Consider the following 24155-nt stretch of genomic DNA (forward strand, 5'->3'; position numbering starts at 1 on the left):
CACGAGTGCTGCAGCTTCTGTTACTGTACAGAAACTTTAAAAGACTATCTGCCTTTCAGAGCTTTAAATAACTTTCACTTGATTGACCTGCTGCTGTGGGGTGACTCATTCACCCTTTTAAATTCTCCAACAACTGCAAGTCTGAAATGCAAATCATTTTTTTAACGTTTCCCTTCAGTTTTAAGGTAACGTAACAATCAATCAGAGCTACGAGGGAAAATCCCTCGTAGCTCTGAATCACCACACAATCACGCCATCTCTAACCAATAGCCATTTACAATATATAAGTTTTGTTTTATTAGATTATTCTCCCACTTCTTATCGATCTATGAACAAAGAAAAAAATAATTCTAACGAAAAACTCCTTAAAATATTTACAGTTTTTACAGCGAGGTCCCTTTTGCCTTTCTGCAAAATATACTACTTCTGATGATTCAGACCTCAGAGGGTTAAATAAATACGCAGTGTTTCAGTTGGAGAAATGGGTGATCAGCAGGTTGGAGATGTGAAGGTCTCCTCTACTCTTTATAAAACTTCGTCCACCGGTTAATGATTTCCAGGGGATGACTTCCAGCTCATGCATGTTAATGAAGTTACTCAGAATGGGGAACTATTGGGTGCAGCGAATTGCTTCACAGCGCCGCCAGCACTTCTGTGGAGTGTTAGTTTGGTTCAAAAAGTCAGGACAGTTAGAGCTTTTGTAGTGGGTGAGGAACTTGGCATATTTTAGCTTAATCGAGAACAAATTTCCTTAATAGTATTTTATCTCTTGTAAATTATACAGTAGCACCATTTTTGGCTGCTTCACTCGCGGAGGCTGGTTTTGCTAAAACCTTAATTGCGAACTTTAGTTCAAAATAATTCTTCCTTAAAGCTATGCTGTGGGAATCTTGCCATACGAAAAAGTCCAAAGTTTTTTACAAACTGCCGGTTTTATATGTATTTTTGGTGAATTGTCATTCTCATCACTGTTTTCCTCGCACCAACTTTCTCCGAAGCTTCAAGTCAAACGCATTCTCAGGCGCGCACACGGTCCGGTTTTTCCTGGAGACATTTGGTCCCCTTTGCTCTCCACAGCAGCAGACATCAAATTATCCGGCTGTTCCGTTTCATCATTTCACTGACCAAGTTGGGGGTTTCCTGTGTGTGTGTGTGTGTGTGTGTGTGTGTGTGTGCGGCGGCAGGAGGTAGGGTGGAGCAGGAGGAGGGATGCGCGGATAGGAAAAGACGCACCGCTCGTCTATTGGACCAGAAACAGAGTGGGCGCATGTAACCGCCTGTCCAAGCCTGGAGACTTTGCCTTTTTTTTCCACGGACGGGAGACAAGAGGGTCCAAGACAAGTACACATCTAAAAGCGGTATATGTGAGGCAACCGGGGGCTGCGAGTCAAGCCATGGACGCGCTGTTGGCGTTATTATAGGCTGTCGGTGACCACAAAGCGTAAAGTTTCCGCTACTGTCTTGTTGTGTTTTTTGTTTTTTCCTTTGTGTTGCGTTTTTTTTTCTTTATCTTCAAGCCGCATGAGTTCACCGCTGTTTTTGGGTCAGCTGGTCGGGGTTCCGTTAGAGATAATGCACCCCACCATGGAAAAAGACACAACTTACACCAAGATTTTCGTCGGCGGGCTTCCTTATCACACCAACGACGCTTCACTTCGGAAATATTTCGAGACTTTCGGGGACATCGACGAGGCAGTGGTGATCACGGACAAACAGACGGGAAAATCCAGAGGATACGGCTTTGTGAGTCAATCTAAGTTCATCTGCCTTTTCTCTGCTAGATTCAGAGAACAACTCAACGCATGTAGAGTGAATAAACAAAGCAGAAAAGAGCGTTTAATTAAGGTTTTATCAGCAACTTCCAGTCTAATTAAACGGCGGGCGCTTAAAGCACAGTAGCCCACGTCTGTTGTAGCTGCTAATCAGTTTAAAGTGACTTTATCTTAATAGTTAATTACATTATTCTTATGTTTTTCATCGGAACCCTTTTTTAATGTGTGTGTCTCGGGCTTGCACGCTGCACACACTGCCACTTTGTTCAAGCAGGAGCCATGTGCAGTGTGTCTGGTGGTGACAGTCACATGCCAGAAGCATGAGAAGCAGGTTATATCTTATAAGTGTGTCATCAATTATCTCCACTCTCCCCAAGTACAAATGGAAGCTCGAACAGACACAAAACAAGGACACACATACCCACACAGATACACTTGAGTTGGTAATAAGCTGCTGCAGCTGTGGGCAGATGTCTGTGTCGTCTGTGTGTTTGTGTGTGAGTGTGTGTGTGTGTGTGTGTGTGTAGGGTGGGGAGATGGGGGTCCCTGGACTCGGAGGTGTGACATGTCAGTTGGCTCTGCAAGATAAGGCTGCAGCAGTTTCATGTTGACTTCCTCCCTCACAACCAAAACCCATCCCCCCTCTGCCAGGATGGGTTTTGGTTGTTTGTCTGAGTGACTTTGAGTTAATGTGTATTGAACTTCAGATTATCTCTACCTACTGCGCAGCCAATGAGCTGATCAGCTAAAGCAGCCATGTGTTGAGCTCCCCCCCTCCCTTTTTTGAGAGTTGGGTAGCAGCGTGCTCATTTCATCCCTGACATCTCTTTAGAGGTCTTAATTCTTGAACCACAGCGATCTAAAAACCATCCACTGCTTTATGTTTGCATAAAAGTCCAGAGTCTGATGCTGTAAAATGAAAGCAAGCATAGCTGTTTTACTTTCACTGTCCCTCTTACTGACAGTGGAGCCTGCAGCTGTGGTTCTGCATTGTGGTGTAACTGCACTCTGTGTGTGTGTGTGTGTGTTAACCTGTATCACCCCTTCCCAGTTTCTTTCTGCCCACTCCTCAACTCAGTCCCTCAAGGTAGATTCTAGAATTTCATCCTTGGCAGGCCAGGGTGAAGAAAAAAAGTCTGCCTCCTACACTTCAACCCACACCAACACAGCTGAAGCTCCACTGGCAGCTTTAAAACACACTCATTTCTCCTTTCATGTAGTGGAGTCAGTGTCCTGTCCTGCAAAAAAAGGGGGAAAAAAAGATTAAGGAGACGAGGACAGAAGCATCCTCAGGGTCACCCCTCTGTGTTGCTTCATCCGAGTGCTCATGCTGGCATCCAGACTGTAGAGAAGCTTTCATGCGTTGCAGTTTTGTCGGTTTAAGAGATTACATGAGTGGTATTAATGTGCAATGCTGTGACGCTGTCTACAGGTGACCATGGTGGACAGGGGGGCGGCAGAGCGCGCGTGCAAAGACGCAAACCCCATCATCGACGGCAGGAAGGCCAATGTGAACCTGGCGTACCTGGGGGCCAAACCTCGCAGCTCACAGTCAAGTAAGCATTAGTCTGCGTCTATTTTCTTTCTTCAAAAACTCATCAAACAGGAGGTAGCACCAAGCTTCTTTTTAATCAAATGCTATTTGAAGGTTTGAAAAGGTGAGCTGTCAGTGAGTGGTTTTGGTGGTTTGGTGAGTATTTAGAGCAGTGGTTCCCACAATTGGTGCATGCAACCACCGGCAGGGGAAGGACAACCAATAAAAAACGTGAAGTGAAACTCATTTGAATAAGTGTGTTTTTTTTTAAGATTTTTTAAAAATCAAAAAACTAATTTGCTGATGCCAGTGTGAAATTCAAATTCGATACTTTTTTATTGGTAAAGATTGCTAAAAATTGTGGAGGTTAGACGTGACTTTTTTGACGTTTCAAGTTGGGAATGGCACAAAAAGTAAAAAAAAAAACAACGCTTATTTAGAGCAGGAGTCCTGCAACCATGAGAAACAAAAATCTTAGTTGATTTAAATTTGGCTCTTATCGTGCAGCTCTGGATGACTTTGAGTGCTGCTGCTTAAAAAAGTAGAAAATATTGCTCTGTGGAAGTGCAGTTTGGACCACTTGTATTTGCGCATCTGAGATTCACTACTGGCTTAAAAACTTCTTGAATGTTTTTAAGGATTTATGACACCAAATAAGGTATATGAGGTTTCCACAGTGCACTATCACTAGGCTTATTTAAAAAATATAATTTAGTCATTTGAGGACAGTATGGTAGCGTGTAGGTGAAGACCATCACCTCATAGCAACCAGCCTGCTGAGGCCTGCATGATCTCTCTGTTCTCCAGCATCCTCCCACAGTACAAAATATGCATGTTAGGTTAATTGGTGATTCACCGTAGGCGTGAATGGTTGTCTGTCACCCTGTGGTGGCTCTGTGACAGACTGGCGACCTGTCTCGGATGTACCCTCTCCTACAGCCTTTGACCTTGAATTGGATAAGTGGAAAAAAGGGATATAGCAAATTGACAGGCGGTGGCTTCTAAAGACTTCAAAGTGAAAGAGATAACATGTTTGAGATTTACAGTATAGTAAGCCACAACAAATACTTAGTTTTCTAGATTATATGGGGGTGGGGGCAGAATTAGTCAGTGACAGTAGCACAGGGGAACCTTTCTGAAGCCCATGTAAGTGGCTGATGGTGTTTCATATGCAGTCTCTGCTCTTTTTTGTTCTTTTCCCAGAGACAAACGTTCCCCCATATCCATTCTGTTACTTTCAGGAATCTTTCTCCAGGAATTTGCCAACATTCGTAAGTCCTTATACCAACGCTGTGGTTATTAATTCTCATACTGAGATGATGATTATTATTCTCTCAGTGAATAAAAAATTTCAAAAATTGGAGAAAAAAGTAGCCAGAAATCTACAGGAGGCGTCTACAATGCTGAACAGGCAATCACAGTAGCTGCGGGCTGATTCAACACGACATGTAGTTATGTTACTTGGGAGGTGCGCGTCAGGCTACGTTGGAGGTTTGGTTACGTCGTAGGTTACGACTTAGATTTCCCGCTGAAGCATAAATTGGGCATCACTTCAAGAGCAGACACTGTTTATCAGTCGAAGCCTTGAGTGCCAGCTGAAGACAAGCAGCTGGCACTCAAAGCTTGGGTACCAGGTGCCAGCTGAATAAATTCATTCACAAGCCACCGTTCTGTGGATGTTGACGAACACGGACGTTACTGGAAGAACAATGTGAATATGATAGATCATGAAGGTGAATATCGCAGCCTGTGATAGTCTGCACGGAAGGCTTGGAATAACACTTATTTGCATGAAGACCCTGGTTATGATCACATGTCCAGGGTACGTGTTGGCAGATCGGGAAACTGCATGTTATAAACATGTTATTCAGGTTTTACCTCATTCTGTCACAGCTTGTAGTTAGCAACTACATTAAAATTAAAAAAAAAAAACATAATAGGGAAGTATAAAGGAAGCAGAATATTGTAAGCCTTAAAGTGTACTGTTACTTTTAGTTTCCTTTACTGAGAAACTGAATCCAGGACACTGTTTGACATGTGAAATGTAAAAAAGCTGCAGGTAGACAATCAAAAATCTGGATACTGTTGAAATATGAAGTCTTCTTGTGTCCCATGTAAACAGCACATTCTGAATAGGATCAGACTGATTTACAGTAAGTGTACTTCTAACCAGCTAAAGGCCTTCTACGTTGTTGAAGGAACAAAGGCAGCAAATGCTCTCAAGCAGGCTTCAAATCTCTACATATTTACATTTTACTGAAAGGGATGTTGACCCAGAGCTTTGTGGAGGACAAGAGAAATCACAAAAAATATAAATATATGCTTAAATGTGACATTAGTTGGATAAATCATGGACGACCACTGGCATGCTCGTCACCCCAGCCAGCTGCTTATTCCCACCATACATTCGCTCCTTGTGTGCTTGAGTTTACGCACAAGCTTTTCCGCCGCTGGGCTTTTTCAGAGATAACCACCACCGCACATGTTTTGTGCTTCCCCTTCGACATCTGGGTGCACACCAGACCTTGACAGCAGCTCTCCCTCACTACTCTGTTTAAAGCGTGCTGGCTGAAATGCCATGGAGTGTAGGTGTGATTGACAAACAGCGGTGCCAACAACAACTGACTGTGTGTCCTTATTTCTGGGCGAGGGCTGCGACGCAACTCCCCAAGCATGCGGCTGATGGGAGATGGCAGCGCTTGGTATTTTGTTATTGTGTGCGAGAGTAGCGAGAGAATAGGAGAGCGGGGAGAAGGCGAAAAAGAGCAAGAAGGGGACGGGACTGTTAAGAGCAACAAATAACAGCGTGCCTGTCTCCTCTTTGTCCTGGCGAAGGAGGAGGGGTGATGAAGTCATGTCAGTACAGTAAAAACGAGGAATGGGAAGGAATAAATAGCTGCAGGAATGTAAAGATGAAGTCAGAGGAGGTGCAGAGAGGAGGAGGAGGAGGAGGAGGAGGATACGTTTCTCCTTTCTTACTCAGTCTCAGCTGATTCCCGATGAAGTCTGGAGGCAGGGAGGTCGCAGATGTTTGTGAGCAATAGAGTGCATCATTATTTGTATGAGTGTGTATGCTGGGGGAATAACAGTGGGCCTGTGATACTCCCGTATACATGCTAACCTCTGAGAGAGAAAAAAACAGACAGAGAGGGAGAGAGCAGCTCTGTCCTTGTCTGCCCGTCTCTTCTGTTGTCTGTATAGCCAGTAGCTAAAATATCCCGCCTTACCGCTGCCTCTCTCTTTGTCTTTGTCTCTGTCTGCAGGTCTTTCTGTTGGAGTTCAGCAAGTCCATCCTACGTGGGCTCAGAGGCAGTATGGGTAAGACGGGGAAGAATCAATACCACTGTTTCCAACACTCTCTCTCTCACTCTCTCTTACCTGCCTCCTCCTCCTCAACACAATACATTTCACTCCTCCGCCCTTGACATTTGTGAGCACTCACTCCTTTTCTGCACTTGGGTCTCGGTAGTCGCTGGCACTCTGCAGCGCCTCAAGAATGTATTCGACCCTGTGCCCGTTTCTATATCGGTGCACTGGCTTTTGATGTCTTCTGTTGTCTCTCTCTCTCTTTCTGGTCCATTAAACCCATGAGAAGCTCAATTCTGAATTTCACTCATGCATGAGTTGGGCTTCACTGAGGCAACAAGCTTTTTAGTCAAACTTCCCCCATCCCTTCTTTTTCTCCGACTTCCACACACACACACACACGCTTCCTCACATTTGTGCACACAGAGGTCTCATTGCATCAGTGCCACTCATGAGTCACTGTGTAGTTGTGTAATAGAAAGTGGTGTTTTTAACACCCTTTAAAAACCCTGAACATGATCCCAACTGGCTGCAAGATAGAGACTGTGGCAGGAAACCGGAAAAACAAGAGTCTATAAACATGCAGGTGCTAACATGTTTACTGTGCTCACTGCAGTTAGCTGTGTATATGGATACCCATAACAATCAATAAAAGTTTAATCTTGGTTGTTATGCTGACCCTCGATGTAGGAGAAAGGCAAGTGTCTGTCATCACTACATATAGCAACACCGGTGCCTTCTAGTTAATGGAGGCAGAGATATTTTATATGTGTTGTTATGTTGTTTGGTGTCTATTTAATACAGCAAGCTTGTAGGCAGCAGCATTTATTAGCGCAAACAACATGAAGGGCAGTTTGCATCCTTTTTTCCGCCGTGATTCTGACACTGATGACAGACTGCCTTTATTTGAAGTGTGAATTTATTGCCACAAGGTGACAAGACAGCAGCATTATAGCGCAATAGTAGTGACACAATAAAATATCCAGTGACACAGCGTGAGTCAAATGTAAGCACAAATGTAGCCTAGGCAGTGTTTTCCCTGAAGTTTTAAGTGTAAAACACAACTGCTCAACACTATTTGGTCTTCCTGTCATATGGAGTGAAGCTAGCAAGCGCTCCAGCGATGCTCGGTTGAGTTGTTTACTTTTGGCTTGCACATCACAAACCGCTAACATGTCCTCATAACCCTAGCCCTTCATAATCTGGTTTTATTTAATGGTTTATGTTTGCCTCAAATGTTGAAACAAGTTTGCTGTTTCCACTTCCAAAAATTTAGGTAGCTCCCTTTTTAAGCACTGCTGCTCTCCCTCTCAGACAAGTCTGGGCTTTGCTTTTGTGCGTGTTAGGGATGTTTAATCTATGGCATTGCTATACCATTGGTATCATGAGATGACACTTTTTATGCTGAAAAATTGTGCTGGAATTATTGTGGATGGTACGCTGTGGCACAACCCTAGATAACATGCAACAGTTAGCGCAACTACCATAATCAAATGCTGCAAACATCATTACAGAACTTTCCATGTTTGACAAGATTACTCTCTCAAAATTCACACATCTTGCAAATAATGATTAAATGATGCCACTACAATTGTGTCCATTTAGGTATTTGCCTACTGAAAGAGTTTTTAACCACCACACATGCTACCCCAGGACAGGAATAGGAAAAGCATTAAAAAGATGGGGAAAATACAATATGATAAGTACAGCCAGCAGCTGCACTAAACACTTTTAAGTGTTTTTAACACTCGGTTTCACTTTAATTTCCCTTTAAGTAGTTTATAATAGTGCTCTGTGTGGATGTTTGCACACTGATGCTTCAGCCCTGCACCTGATCAGAGGTGTTGTTTCTTATGAAATATTGTACACTTTCACTAAGTCAGGGAAAAGGCCTGTTTTGCAACTAGTTTCCGACATCACGGTGTATGTCAATATCTCATGTATCAGAGTACAAAGGATTTAATGCCAAATTACTAAAGAGATGAATGGCAACAGATGTATCGTGCTGGTGAGCTGGTGCTAGTTTCTTGGGAAGAATCAAACCTTTCTGGGAAAGTGTAATTCACGGGTGACAGACGTTCTCACTCAGTGTCCCAGAGTTTCAGTGTGAACAAGAAAAGAAATCTTAATGACTCAGTTCCTGAGTAAAACAAGGGGGATGACTCATATCATATGCTGCAGACAGTAGAGAGAGACAGTGCAGGTTGAACCCAGCTGATGTGTTGTTGTTGTTGATGACTGGATGGATGACTCTTCTTCTTCTTCTGTCAACACCTACTTAGTCTTGATTCAGATGTTTGGTGTATCGCCAGTGAGGAGGTGATCTTAGGAGAAGATGTTACCAACTGTCACAGTTGTTGCTTTTGTTTTGTGTGTCTGGCTCTGCTATTGACTTTTTGAGCTTCATTTCAAAATCAAATAGCTGCTATTTTGGTCTTTGGCTGTCACAAATCTGAAGTTTTAGCGATGGGATCTTCTATATTTTAGAGGTATTTTAAGGAATTTACAGGATGTAGCGTTTTGGAAATGATCTCTTCGCTCTGATTTTCTGAAGGCTGACAAGTTCCGATCCCGCGGCTACAGAAAAGTCCATTAAAAACCTCAACTGTTCTGAGTGCTATTAATATTGCAGTCCTCAATTTCTGAATGAGTGATGAGGGAATTGAGGCTGACCCAGATGAGTCTATGAATGAGTGATGAGGGGTTGATAGAAAGTCTCCCAGAGTGCGAGAGGAGATTTGACGTACAGGGAGTCTTTTGTTAATCTCTGCTTGCAGGAAGAGTCACAGTTTGACACCTCAGACTGAAGAAAAACAGCTGAAAACATCACCTGGCACACCCCAAAGGCAAACACAAACCACAGGTGGCACTTTGTTTGTTAGGGTTAAAACACCTCCAAATTCAGGCAGTGTGTAATGCGTGTGTGTTTTGCAGGTAGCGGTTTAATTTGCTGAGAAACTATTGGGAGATCTGTGAAGAAAATAAATGAGACATATGAGGTGAAGCAAGAACACTTTCTGTTTTCTGTCAGTATGAACTGAAACATTGGATTAAAAAACACATTTGTTTGGTCTGTTAACAAAATCCACCGACAGGTAATTTTAAACCTAATTATCGAATTATACTTTTTATTTTACACTGTGGTGTAAAATACTAAAACACAGTCAAGGTAAAGTCATCTTACATACCAGGACATAAAACATCATCTGGCCCTTGGCATCTCTTAAAATTAGGTAAGTCCAGCCTGTGAAGAACAACAACATGTCATACTAGATTGTGTCATTATTTATTCAACACAAACTAAACCAAAAATGCAGAAGCAGTGTGTGAAAAACAAACTGCACTCCATGATTAAATAGATAGAGCCACCTTTATCAGCAATAACTGTCTGTTGCATCACTTTATGGAGGTTTGCAGACTTTGACTGGGCTGTTCTAGAGTTTTTGGTGTGTTTGGGATCATTTTCCTGTCGCCATCACACAGACCAATGTTTAGGTGTTGAACAGATGCCCTCACGTTTGACTCTAGAATACCATACAAGAGTTCATGGTCAACTGAAAGGTGGCTGAAATGTTCACAAGTCCTGTGGCTGCATAACAAGCCAAGATCACCCCCGGTCTCTAAATGTGACAGTGTGCATCATGGCATCTTTGGTCTCGCCTGTTCAAATGACATTGTTCCTCTTGTGTTGTTTTCAGATGCAACTTTGAAAACCTAAGCTGTGTTGCCATATTCTATATAGAGAAAATAGACTTTCGCCAGGCATGACTGAGGCATGTAGAGTCTGAGATGTAACTCTTAGGTTTTTTGCAGTTTCTCTGAGCATTTCACAGTCTGATTTGTTGTTACGTTCACGAAAGATTATTGGCACATAATGTTAACACACATCTGAATGCTCCAGACCAGCAAATTGCCTAAACCTTTGCTTTAATAGAGATGGTGAATTTGCTGGAATGTCCAGTCCCTGGAAAACTGGCAGCAGCCTTGAATGTTTGCCACTTGTGAATAATCCTTTCCGCTGTAGAATGATGGACATTTAGAAGGCAGCAACAACTGCTTCTTTAAGATCACTGATGATGCCTTTACTCCTTGGCATTGTGTTAACACACATCTGAACACTCAGACTGTCAAATTGTTAAGCCGCTCTTACGTCCGTCTTGTAATTGCTATGAAACCAGTAAGGGTGTACTTAGTTTTTCACATTATGTCATATAATAGCAGTTTAATATTTAATATTTTACAGTTGATCTTAGATTGTATTTACTAATTTTAAGACCTGCTATGAGCCGCTTATATTTTATAGTTTTTTCTATTTAAAGCATTAGATTTGAATGAGGGTATACTCAAACCGACGACCGGATGATACTCCAGCTTCTCAAAAGTCAGATCAATGAAAACTACTGAGTGAGCTTTTATTTTGAAGAGTTGCTATTTAAAAAAAAAAGCAAATTGTCACAATTGAGAACTGAAACTAGCAAATGCTGGGCTGTTTTTGTGTCATAGCTGACAAAGATGACTAATTTCTGACTAATATTGTTGGTTTGGTTTAAGATATCTCAGCCTGTTCTGCTTTGATTTCAACCATGCAGGTTTTTTTTTTTTTTTTTTTTTAAATCTCATGTGTGCAACAACTGTGTGCATGTCAGTGCTGAAAAAAAGTGAAACAAATACATTCATTTTGAGCATTCCCCTCTGTTTTTTCCTCTCCAACACTGCCTACTTCGAAGCCATATTACCATCAGTTCATGATGTGTCTTGTAAACAAAGTTGAGTTTCATTGTTCGAGGGTGTATTTAGGGAAAAATCTGTTGCAAAAGAAGAAGCAATACCAGTGTCTGCCACAGCGTTAACCTCAGGAGGTCTCAGTGCACCACAGCTGCAGGTTACTGCCTTTTTCTCAACAGGAAACTGTCTATTTTTGAATTGCTACTATTACCGCTAATGTCGATTTTTATCTCTTTGGTGCAGATAAGAAATCAAATCTGCTGTTTGAGGAGGGCGTTCTGATGAATGTAGGATACCACTGCTACTGTTCTGTATCCACCACAGTGAAACAAGCAGACAGAAGGAGACTTGAGCTAATATTGACTCTTTAAACAAATGTGAGAGAAGTTGTTTAATCTGGAGTGCAGATTTGACAGAAATTACATGTTTAAACTGGGGATAAATAAACCTTGCAGCCTGAGTAATGTCTAGATTTTTCAGTTTCTTACGTGCAAAGGGCACATCTGTCCCAGCTCAGATCTCTGTGCTCCGAGGCTCGATGTGTCTGTGACATGATCAGTATGACTGCAGTCAGTTTCAAACATTTCTTGGCTGCATGAAGGACTTTTATTTTAGGCTCAACTAAAAGAAATAGTCCAAGGTTTAAACAGGGTCTTGCTGTTGAGAAAGAACAGTAGCTTTTCCAGTCTTTAATCACAAGATAGTTGGGCATTCACCATTTTTCACTTTAACTGAGGGTGTCTTTTCTCTCTGATTATAAATCTAGGACTTGTTTTCCCTAACTAATGATCTTCATATTTAAATTTATTGAACTGATTGGGATCTTTTTTGTGTGTAAGATGTTGCCGTTGTCACAGTTTCTTTTTTATTCTGCATTTTTGCATGCAAATGGCCTGCATTTGTATAGCGCTTTTCTAGTCCCTAAGGACCCCAAAGCGCTTCACACTACATTCAGTCATTCACCCATTCACAGCTGCCCTGGGGCGCTGACAGAGGCGAGGCTGCCGGACACTGGCGCCACCGGGCCCTCTGACCACCACCAGTAGGCAAACATGGGGTTAGTATCTTGCCCAAGGATATTTGGCATGCAGCCTGGGATCGAACCACCGACCTTCTGATTAGTGGCTGACCTGCTCTGCCACCTGAGCTACAGCCACCCAAGTAAAATGACCTGGGTAAACTTTCTTTTTATTTTTTAACAGCCCTCTGTATCTTTAGCATCATTATTACATCCATACAATATTGATTGTAAATAAGGTTAGCACGTTGTTAAAGCAGGCCATACAAAAGGCGTCATACGTTTTGTAATATATATATATATAAATATACACTTTGTTAGTTCCACCCATTCAACTAGTTGATAATCAGCCAATCACATGGCTTGAAGTTCAAACATCGGATCAAAATGAGAATTTTAGTATTTCAGAAACTGCTGATCTGCTGGGATTTTACCACACAAACATCTCCAGGGTTTACAGAGAATGGTCCAAAAAAAGACAAAATATATCCAGTGAGCACCAGTTCTCTGGGTGAAAATGTCTTGTTGATGAAAGAGGTCAGAGGAGAATGGCCAGACAGCTTCAAGCTGATGGGAAGGCAGGAGAGAATCTTTAAATGCATATCACCAGGTGCCACTCTCATCAGCTAAGAACTGGAAACTGAGACCACAATTCACCAAAATTGGACAATAGAAGATTTTTAAATGTTTTGCGCTCATGCTTGTGCAACAGACAAATCTGCACCAACTTTGATTGTAATTGTGATAAAATGTCGTTTATAATTTATTTTTGACTGCACTTTCATTAGAATTTAAATTTTTAAAAAATGGTGAATTTTTATGATTTATTAAAACAAATAACCGGTGAGTCAAGGAAGCTTCAGTGATAAGAAATTATGCATATTCCTTTCGCAGAAAGGTTATTCTTATCATTTTAAGTGGTAAGTGGGGGTTTGTCAACAAAGTCCACCTATAAGCACTTTTAAATGTCACTAATTAAAAATTCTGTAAAAGCAAAAACAAGGATCTATGTGCCAGAATGACAGCTCCCTTCCAGTGATCAAAACCTACCAGGTGGGTTTCAAATCAGACTATTTCTTGGCTCAGAGCAGTAACTTAAAGAAGTTCTAGCATGATAATTACGAGCTTTAGAGGAGCTAGTGGGTGAATTTTGTTAAGGTTTTAGGTGCCTCTTTAAAGTTAATCAGCGGCTGGCCGTCATTTCATATTTAAGGGACAGATATGAAATTCTTCTCATCTAACTCAGTGCGAGAAAAGCAAACAAACATGTTTTTCCCAAACGTCAAACTACTAGACATAAGATTCGTCTAAATATATCCCCATGCCTTTTGCTGCCCCCTGTTCCCACTTCACCATCATCACTGTGGGGCTCCCAGTGGGCTTTCTTCCTTTGTCTGCTCACACAAACTCACACAGTAAACAGCAAATATCAAAAATAAACTCAAACAAAGCGCAGCTCTCTGTCTGCTGCTTTGGCATATTTGCTTTAAGTTTTTAGAGGACAGAGGACAGACTGATGCCAAATGTGGCTTTGAGGTACAGCTGAGTTAGGGTGGAGGGCTGTGGGGGAGCATGTTCTCATATGAGGGAGGAGGGCAGGCGTCTGTCGCCCATAGCCGCCTGCTGTCTGCCTTCAGCACCCAGAAGCTGCAGCAACGTCGATGCGGTTGCTTGGCAGAAGTGAGATTCTTTTTTTTCTGCTCTTTAATTTCTTTTAAGTGAAAATAAAGGAGGGTGAGGGAGATGGATGTGCGGTGAGTCTATTTAAGGTGGAGGCGTGGGGGAAGGGAGGGGGGACTTCCTGTTGAAGCAGTGGAACAGAGCAGTAGAGGATGGGAGGAGGGGGTGATAGACTTAAAGCACACCTGTGGGTGGATGAAGTTGTGGCTGGGTTCAGTGAAGCTTCAGGGTCGTGTGATGTGCGTTTATTATAAAACGCTCCTCAACGAAACATCAGGAAATCAGTGAACGGCCTCAGCGGGCGCCGACGTGTCGACTTGTTTAATATGTTCACATCCGTAACTCCGTATCTCTCCCTGTCTGATTTTCTTTTCCCATTCTTCCTCTTGTCTTCTTCCCCCTTTAAATAATCCTTCTTTCTCTTTCCTCTCAGTCTGCAGTCATCACTCTTTCTCTGACGGGGGGTTTAGGTAGACGGCGAACCCTCAGGTGGATATTTTTCTTACCCAGGGACCCAATTAGGAGCGACACCTCTGTTGGATGAAAAGCCTCATTTAACAAAAAATGTAAAGAGATGGTGTTGCAAGCTTTTCAGAGCACACAGAGCACAGTCGTCTGTTAAAAGATGACACATTTTGATCTCTGATTGCATCTTTTTCCACTTCTTCCACATCGGGTTATGTTTTTTTTTTCTTCTGATGTGCATTTAAGCACTAAAGTCATCTTCTCATCCTCTGTCTCCCACTGATGCCTTGATGCTGACAAATAAAGTGCATAAAATATAGATCGAGGCCAGTTTTTAATGAGCAGTGACTTTTCAGGCTAAATCAACACTTCTGTGTTCCTGCAGACGCCTCACAGCAAAGACCTGTCAACCTGCCAGAAATGTGACAAGAGAAAGGCATGTCTCGTGTTTGCATCATGTAAAGTAATCCTATGACTGCTCAGAGCTGCAGCTGCCACCGTCAGACAATTAACTGATTAGCCATCCACTGATATTGATTCATTGTAAATTACTTCCACTTAGTTGTGAGGATTTGCTGCTTCTCTGTGGTTTACATAGGGGTAAACTGAACATGCAAACAATTTAAAACAAACCACTGTGAAGACTTTAATGGGGATTGTACTCACCCAGAAGGTTATTCTAGGAAATTGAGGAAAATAACTATTGGTTTAAGTCTTAATCAGAGCAGAAAAAGCAGAAAGATAGCAAACGCTGTTCTCAGTGAAGTTCCCAATTATGCTTGTGAAGCTCCAGCTGCTATAAACAACTATTTAAAATATTCAAAATACGCTCACTTCATTTGGTATACCCATTTAACTGCTCATTAATGCAAATATCTAATCAGCCAATCATGTGCTCAGTGCATTTAGCCATGCGGCTATGAAGAGACGACATGCTCAAGTTCAATCTGAGCATCAGAATGGCAAAGGTTGTTGGCAACAGACAGGATGGTCTGAGTATTTCACAAACTGCTGATCTGTGGGTATTTTCCTACACAACTTTAGGTTTTTCTGAAAAAGAGAAAATATCCAGTGAGTGGCAGTTCTCCAGCTAAAAAAATCCCTTGTTGATGCTAGATGTCAGAGGAAAATGGCCACATCTCTGGACAGTAACTCAAATAAACAAGCACTGTAACCAAAGTGTGCAGAAGACCATCTCTTGAGTGAACTGCACATGAAGCTGCAGAAGACCATACCATGTGCCGCTCCTGTCAGCTAGAATGGAAAAAATGCTTCCTGGTCTGATGAATCTCAGTTTCTCCTGTCACATTCAGAAGGTAGAGTCATGGATCCATGCTGCCTTGTATCAACGGTTCAGGCTGCTGCTGCTGCTGCTGCTGGGGATTTTTTCTCGGCACACATTGGCCTCTTCAATAAAGGTTAAAAGCTTTACTTCCACGGCCTACCTGAATATGATTGTCAACAGTTGCTTAAGTGTGTCTCCACAGTTCATTTTAGCTCTGTGTCAACATTAGAGAGCAACCACAAATGGTCTGTACTCTCTCATTTATCAACATGATGAATGTCAGTCACTTTATGTGCACACATCTGCAGACACTGGCCTGAGGAAGCAAGAATAGGGACTACACATAACTTAACAGCGAGCAGTTTCATTCATAACAGGTTTTCTCAGTATTACACTGAGAACCAGCTACATGTATCAACACAGAGTAATCTATAAAGGAAAAGTTATAAACATTTATTTTGAGTTAAATATCTTCGATATCTTCTTTATAACCCTTACAAATGGGTACTTATTCACATTAAAAATCTGAACAATTCATTGGATGTGTGTTTGAAGTAAAATTTTTACATCATTTTGACAGTTCTGAACATTTTCTTTTCTTTATGGATGAATTTGGGCTTACTTTGAAAGAAGCCGTGGCTTGAAGGCAAAAAAAAAAGACTGATGTAACATCCTTTGAAATCTTGAAATCAAAAGCAAACGGTGACCTGAAAGCTCCTTATTTACTTGATGATTATATTTTATGTCATTAGGAAGCTGACAAATAACTTCAAATGAAAGCTTTATACCTGGAAAAAGTTAAAGCCGTTAAAGTAGATAAATCCAGGTCCGGAACAGGATATTTTGAATGTTTTTTTATTCGTGCAACAAGTGAACGTCAGATGGAAGTGAGATGGCGTTCATTAGACTGACATGTGCTGGATTAAAACTCAGGCGTGAGATGGGTTGAAGTCAGGAGACGTTTCCCTTTTTTGACATTTCTTCTCCGTGTCAGCCTTATTTGAATGAATCAGATTTAAATGTCTTTCTTGCTTGCTGACATGTGAGCTGAGTGTCCGGCGCTGATGTTGGCCTTTCTATCACTCACCCCCCCTCGAGCTGCGTGTGTGTTTATCGACAGAGGACGGAGGGTCATGCGTGTGCCTCTCCATGAGTGTGTGTTTGTGTCTTTGACTGACTCACTCTCCTCACATCTCTCATCTGTACTATTATAAGCGAGGCTGTCCTAAGGCATGAGGGATATGATGGCTGATCCTTCACCTCTCAGCATCGCTCGTTCCTCGTCTAAGGAGTCCCGACCTTGAACCTCAGCAACAAAAAAAAACAAAAAACAAATAAACCCCTTTATGGATGTTTGGGTTTTTATTCTCTTTGGTCAGTGCATCCTCTCTCTTTCATGGCGCTGCCTGGTTTTGAGAAAGGACAGCGAGGGGGAGTGCAGACGTGGAAGATGGCTGTGAGGGAGCGAACCCAGAGAGGGGAGGGAGAGCAGAGTCGGTGGAGGTTATTCTGCTCACATGGGTCTGTTAGTGAGTGCACACCCATGCAGCTGCGCCAATTAGTCCTGCCATGCTTGAACCCCCCCCTCCCCCCCACGACACACACACTCTTCTAAGCTGCTTAACTAACTACACACAACCTGTTAAGTGTGTGCATATATTACGTTTCCTGCGTGTTCACTTCTTCGGGATGTGGCGTATTCGACTGTGTGATTCAATGTGTGCGCTGTAATTTAGAGTTTGCGTGCCTGTCTACATCCCCTTTGAGTTTGTGCGTGTTTGTGTGCATGTATAAATGTGTGTTTGACAGTGATGCGATGATGCCAGGCACGGGGAGAAGAGAGGCGAGGCACAGCTCCCACTCGTACGATGCCACTGTCACATTGGATCAGTCGGCCCGGTGCAGGCAGGCAGCGGCACACAGCCGTGGGAATGACACTGCACTTCTGCTCCGGGGGGATACGAGATGGGATAGAGAGGGGTCGAGGAGGAAGGATGTTGCTAGCTTCAGCTTTGTTTTGACTTTATATGTTGTTGAAACCGTGCAGATGATGATCTTCGTCGTGCCAGCCAGAACTTCAGCAATTTTGTTGGCCCTTCCTTCCTTCTTTTTCTTTTTTTTTTTAATTGAGTAAAGTTGGTAAAAACTTACCAAATCAGAATTTTGTAAGACTCAAATCAAACTTTAATGATATTTAATAAATTATAAACTCATTTTTTTCTTTTTAATTTAGTAATGAGTTTTTAATATTATAGAAGAAAAGGAATGGTTTTCAGGGGTTTTAAAGAAGAAACAGAGTAGAGGAGTCACATATTTGCAATTTATAAATACACCTGATAAGAAAATATCCCACATTTTTGTGGTTAATATTTTAACAGTGCCTGTGTATGCATGACACCAGGAAGCAGGAATAAAAGCCAAAAGACCAACTTCAAAAACAGGCAGTGGCCTTAAACTTAAAGGCTGCCAGTGAGGACAAACAGTGAAAGCAAGGTCCAAAAACTGGCAAAAGGTCATATGTGGGAAAGTACCAATGAACACAAGAAAAGAAAAAACAACCCAAAACCCCACAGGAAATCTGAAAAGCCACAGGTGGAACACAGGAAGGATATACACTGAAGAGGGTGGCTGGTTAATTTGAAATACCCGTGAAAGACAGCGCAGGTGAGACTAATAATAAGGGAGGGAAGGATGGAAAACTAACAAATCCAAAACCATGAAAATGGTCATGGACAGTCTCGTAGTCTCAATAAGCAACTGAATTACATTTAAAGAGACCTCAGAATCAGTTTCACTTATACTGCCTTTAGTGGTATTTTAGTGGTATTTTATTTACCCATCGTTTTTCTTTTGGTCCTTTTGTCCAGTTCAGCCCCACAACTAGTTAAATAAAAAACAAAAACAACTTTCAGAAATCATGAATCATCAGTAGTTGAAAAAAAATATCAAATTTTCTTTCTATTGCCTACACCAGCCAATCAGACTAAGCCTGCAGCTATCTAGCATTAGAGCTCTGGTGATGAGGGGGAAACAGGTTTGTGGATTTTGTTTAGGGTGACCAATCAGAGGGCACGATAAGTTAAAATAAGTTCAAAAGAAGAGTTCAATTTGATTAACGCTTAAAATGAATATACGGATGCTGTATTTATACTGGCAGCTATCCTGCACATACTGGCGTGTGTCTGTGTGCTGTGTATACAGCACAGTGGCTGTGTGCAGGCTCAGTGTTTGTTGTGTAATCACACCTGATCCCTGCTCGCTCTCTCTGTTTAGGGGTAAGCAGGAGCAGCGGCAGACCGCCTCTCACTGCTCCGATCACCTGCTCAGATGCAGTGACAAGGTTACTGTCAGGTTAATGACTCTGACTGCAGGCTGTAGTGTTAAACACTGTCATGTTCTGTTGTTTTTACTTAAGCAGCGTAGCATAACCTAGTTCCTTTGATATGATCGCTGTTGCTTTTGCCAGATGTAACTGAGGATGTTCAGGTTAAGTGGGCAGCCTCAGGCAAGGACATGATTGAATACAAGAGGACAGTGGAGCGCTTTTCTCTCTCATTATTGTTGTGGCTCCAAGTGCAGACAATCTCATACCATGCATCTATTGTGGCAGCGTGTGTGTGTGTGTGTGTGTGTGTGTGTGTGTGTGTGTGTGTGTGTGTGTGTGTGTGTGAGTGCACAGGTGTCAAATCCAGAAATCATATTTTGGAAGCAAAACAGATTTTTTGAAACATAAGCCAATCCCGATAAGAATAGTTTATTGCAATTTAGTTTTTATTACCTAAATGTTTCATTAGGATCAAAGCGTCTTTTTTTTTTTAAAACCTTTTTCAGGCAGTGTGCTAATTAAACTTAAACACAAGGGAGGTGATCTATTTTAAGGGAGCAGAACTGATAATTGCTTTTTAAGGAGGAGGAGAACCTTTTGTAGGACTCAGTATTTGGGGTATAGAGAAAATGAGCATTCGCTAAAGAAACTGTGAACATAGAGCATCTCGTATTACCATCGCTTTAAAAATCAGACCTCGCAGTGATATACAGAGTGGCAGCTCTGCACACATATTTTCCTGATGTTGCCATTGGATATTCAGACAGAAATGGATGTTGTCAGGCCTGTGTGTGTGATTTTTACGACAATCTTTAAAGTCTCAAGAGGAATTTCAGCTTCATCTTTTGTCTTTGCTAACCAACATGTACTGACCTACATTCTTTTTATTGTTTTTCTCCATATCTTAATGTTTTTTTGGTTATTTGTATGTTTGTTTGTTTGTTGCATGAAAAAAGGTTTTAAAATTGGCAGAAAAGGCCCAGAAACTATAACGTTATAGGCTAATTTGAGACATCTCCACTAACATCAAGTGCAACTTATAGGATATACATTTAAAAAGATATAATAAATAAGACTTAACGCCAAGCAAAGCTACATGTCAGACCACACACTGACTTGCATACAAATTACATAAGTTAGCATGTGTTTGTAGTACGTGATGCTAATGTGTTCACAGTAGTAATGAAAAACATGCTGGATTATTTAATTTTTAGCATTAGCAAGGTTTAGCATTTTAGCATGCTAACATGCTAATATCAACTGATTTACATTAAATTTAAAATACAGTAGAAGCCGAAATAATTATAGTTTCCAACGCAGAAACTGAGGACGATAGTTCTTAAAATGTCATTTAAGTTTCTTTTCTAGCACCTACTGTGGCGTACAGAGGAAACCCTGAGTTTCTACCGTTGGCATTGTGAACGCAAGCAGAGGAAAAGTCCTCAAAGAAAGAACGTTATTACAAGACAAGTTCTGTGAAAAACTAAATACAACCCACGATTCAATAGCTTGCATGAACACATTTAGCAGTCTCTCACATGACTGTCAAGGAATTTTGGCCCACTTTTCTTTACATCATTGGTTCAGTTCTTTGATTTTCATGGGTATTTTTTTTATGCACAGCTCGTTTAATGTCCTGCCTCAGCATTTTAACCAGGCTGAGATATGAGCTTTCACTGGGCCATTGATTCTTTTCTTTTTCAGCCATGCTGTTGTACATTTGCCAGTGTTTGGGATCATTGTCCTGTTGTATGACCCAATTTGACCAAGCTTAAGCTTTCAGGCAGATGATCCTACATTTGAGTCTAGAATACTTCAGTATACAGAAGAGATCATGTTTGACTCAATGACTACAAGGTGTACAGGTGCTGTGGGTGCAAACAACCCAAACCATCACCCCCACCCCCACCGTGGTGTGCTTGACAGTTGAAATGAGGTGTTGATATGAACACAGGGCTGATATGCTGTGTTTGGTTTGCTTCAAATATGGTGGTGTGCATTATGGCCAAACATCTTCACTTTGGTCTTGTCTTTCCAAAACTCTTGTGCTTTGTTCAGAAGCAACTTTGCTGCCGTGTACTTTATGGGGAGAAGAGGCTTTCTCTTGGCAGAGTCAGTCAAACAAATAATACTTATTCAGTCTTTATCTGATTGTGCTATCATTAACTTTAACATTTAACATGCTAACCAATGCCTGTAGAGCCTGACTGACTGCACTGTATCGTCAGACTTTGGAGTGAATTTGATGGGACATCCACTCCTGGGAAGATTGTGGCATTTGGTTGACATACAGCTGAATGCTGCAGACTAGCAAACTACCCAAAATTCTGCTTTTTAAGAGTTTCTCACATTTATTGATGATTGATTTATTGATCAAATGCACTTAATTACAAGCACCTGGCACATACTTTCCCTCTTATCTACTATGAAAGCAGTAAGGCTGCAAAATTCCATATGCCCGTGTAAACTTGCTTTTTCACATGACTCCCAAAGAGTTCCCCAAAACTCTTAAACCCCAAAAGGTGCTGTTAAACAGGTATGAGTGATCTTAACAATAAACGATAATGAAACAATAAATAAAGACTCATCGGTTACATTTACAAATGATATGACAATTTTCAACAAAGTCCTACAAACCTATCCTTGTAACAGTTGTGCTTCAGTCAGTGTAATTTTTTTAATGATTTCAGTGATTGAGTTTAAAGAATTTACTGAAAGATCATGAGAAAATGTGTGTAACATATTATATGTTTATATATAAACACATTAAAAATGAGAAGTCCCACGTTTATTTTATTATGTGTGCTTTAGTGTTAAGCATATTAAGTGTATATTTCTGTTTTTACTATAGAACAATATGGTAATTGATTTCTTGACTAAAAAATTAATATTTATATGATAAATAATTGAAATGGTAATAGAGTTGCAATAATTACTCATTTAATTACCGTTTTGTAAAAACCAGATAATGAATTACTTAATATTTGCTAACCAAACATGTGTTTCTGTGTCCCTCCAGGCTCACTCAGCAGTACGTCTACCCCCAGACGTTCCTCCAGCCCAGCCTGCTGCTCCATTCTCACCTCAGCCCGACAGCAGCGGCACTCACTTCCCCTTACCTAGACTACAGCCCCACCTACACGCCCTATGCCTCCACAGGACTGGAGCAGTACCCCTACACCCCATCGCCGTCGCCCTCCGCTGGCTACCTCAGCTACACCTTCTCCCCCAGTACGCCAGCGCCCACTATCACAGCATCACCAACCCCTCCGGCTGCCATCCATCCTCCTCTAGCTGCACTCACTGCTGTGTCTGCTGCACCGCAGGCCTTCCTCCACTACCCTCTGCACCAGCCAGACCGCATGCAGTGAGCAGCTCTGAGCATGGCTGCAGCTGCTGACTTGATGATTCGAAACAGCGTGACTGTTGACTCGTGACATCATCAGGATGAGACTAGAAGTGGAAGAGAGTGTGATATAATCAAAAGGGCTTCTCAAGAGCACTCTAGTTCCTGTTTTTTTTATTATTATTGTTGTTGTAATAGTTAAAGAAAACATTCTATTACTATTGTCATCAGCATACACTCTGAATGTTTTTCATCAGTGGCAGCACTCAGAGACTGGAATTAGACTACTGGTAATTTTCTGGATGTTTCTCTTGCTGCTGAGTTCGGAGGCAGTCTGACTTCGGGGTAAAGACAACGAGGAAATATGTTTGACATGATGCTGTGGCTGCAGTTTTTCGAAAGGTACTGAGCTGAATGCTGGGCTCTAGCCAAGCTGGGAGTCAGTTCCTCCTTCAGAAACACAGCTCCAATTACCTCCTCTTCAAGGTTAACTTTCTGTCTATGGCCTTAGAGATCTGTCTCTGTACTTAGTTCATTTTGTCATTTTTATTAGTCTCACATGTGAAACAAACAAAATGTTTATTGTATTCCCTTTTGTTCCTTTTCTCCACTGCTGGCAATTTGTTATGTAGTAATTACCACAGAATATGCAATATTAATGACAGAGGTGGAACATTAATAAGGTAGACAACACTGGTGTAATATTTTTGTGTAATGCTACTGCTAGATTGTCACTCTGAGATCGACTTTCTTAACACTTCAAGCATATTAGTCATCACATGAAGTTCCTGTAGCTGCTTTGTAGGCTTTCTCAACTTTTGCAGCAAAAGCATCTTCGGAGTCGGTCTTTATTCAGTTACTTAGGTGTCAATACAGATCAGGTAAATGTATTTGGATGTGGATGTCCAAAAGTGTGTGTATGTCCATGTTTGGTCTCTGTGAGTGTCAGTGAGTGAGAGACATACGGTATAATGCAGTATATGCTGGTGTCAGGTCTGAGCTTCTTTTCTAGCCTCTTGTACTGATCAGAGTTGTTTCTTTGTTTTTGTTTTTTCCTCGAATGCAGAAATCAGAGAGATTCTTTAGTCGTGATACTGCAGTTTCCTGGTGCCGCCGCATCATCTTAGTAGTCTTAAAACAAGCCATACATCACATCTTAAACAAATATGCAAAAATAAAATGAATATTTCTAAATGAGATGTGCTATCTTTTTCTTAAGCAGGTCAAATCTGAGTACTTCTTCACAGTACATACACCAGCAGCAGCACGGAAAATTTACATTTCATTATGTCATTGAGCTGCTTTACACTGGTGAACTGGAAACCCGCTGAAGACATGAAGGCAATAGATTTTACAAATATGTTAATTACCTTTCTTACAATGAAAAATCATCAAACATGGCCAGCCAATCACAGCCAGTAGATCCACTAAACAACACATTATGTCTTGCTTGTTTAGCTACATTTGGCCTCAAGAAAGCCTACCTTTTTCTCCTCCTTTTGTTCTCAGTGTTAAACTAAGCATTTACTTTATATTTACGGCACAGCACTGATGTGTTTTGTTTAATAATCCAAAAGACCAGTGGTTCTCAAACTGTGGCACACAGAGCAGAAAATATGGGATAAAATGAATATAATGTGACTTCAGTGGAGAAAGCAAACAGGAATTTCTGACTTTTACTTCACTAAACTTTGACTTG

The 24155-nt window shown here is 41.4% G+C and overlaps 1 protein-coding gene across 1 annotated transcript; it reads left to right on the forward strand.

Moving 5' to 3' along the window:
• The first annotated feature begins 1232 nt into the window (after positions 1 to 1232).
• Positions 1233 to 23650, forward strand: rbm38 (RNA binding motif protein 38). Its single transcript, XM_084915956.1, has 4 exons — positions 1233 to 1743; positions 3205 to 3328; positions 6570 to 6624; positions 22130 to 23650. Exons 1-4 carry the CDS (start codon positions 1522 to 1524, stop codon positions 22479 to 22481), a joined length of 753 nt encoding a protein of 250 aa, XP_084772082.1. The 5' UTR covers positions 1233 to 1521; the 3' UTR covers positions 22482 to 23650.
• Positions 23651 to 24155: the final 505 nt, after the last annotated feature.

Source organism: Perissodus microlepis, chromosome 20 (assembly GCF_051167445.1).
Source record: "Perissodus microlepis isolate ML-2025 ecotype Zambia chromosome 20, ASM5116744v1, whole genome shotgun sequence".
NCBI classification, from domain to species: Eukaryota; Metazoa; Chordata; class Actinopteri; order Cichliformes; family Cichlidae; genus Perissodus; species Perissodus microlepis.

What these genes read in the sequence shown, in the direction of transcription:
- rbm38 (XM_084915956.1), top strand. Translation starts at nt 1,522, where the DNA reads ATGAGTTCACCGCTGTTTTTGGGTCAGCTGGTCGGGGTTCCGTTAGAG. An exon ending in ACCTCGCAGCTCACAGTCAA is followed by an intron (nt 3,329 to 6,569) that starts GTAAGCATTAGT and finishes CTCTGTCTGCAG; the next exon opens with GTCTTTCTGTTGGAGTTCAG. An exon ending in TGGGCTCAGAGGCAGTATGG is followed by an intron (nt 6,625 to 22,129) that starts GTAAGACGGGGA and finishes GTGTCCCTCCAG; the next exon opens with GCTCACTCAGCAGTACGTCT.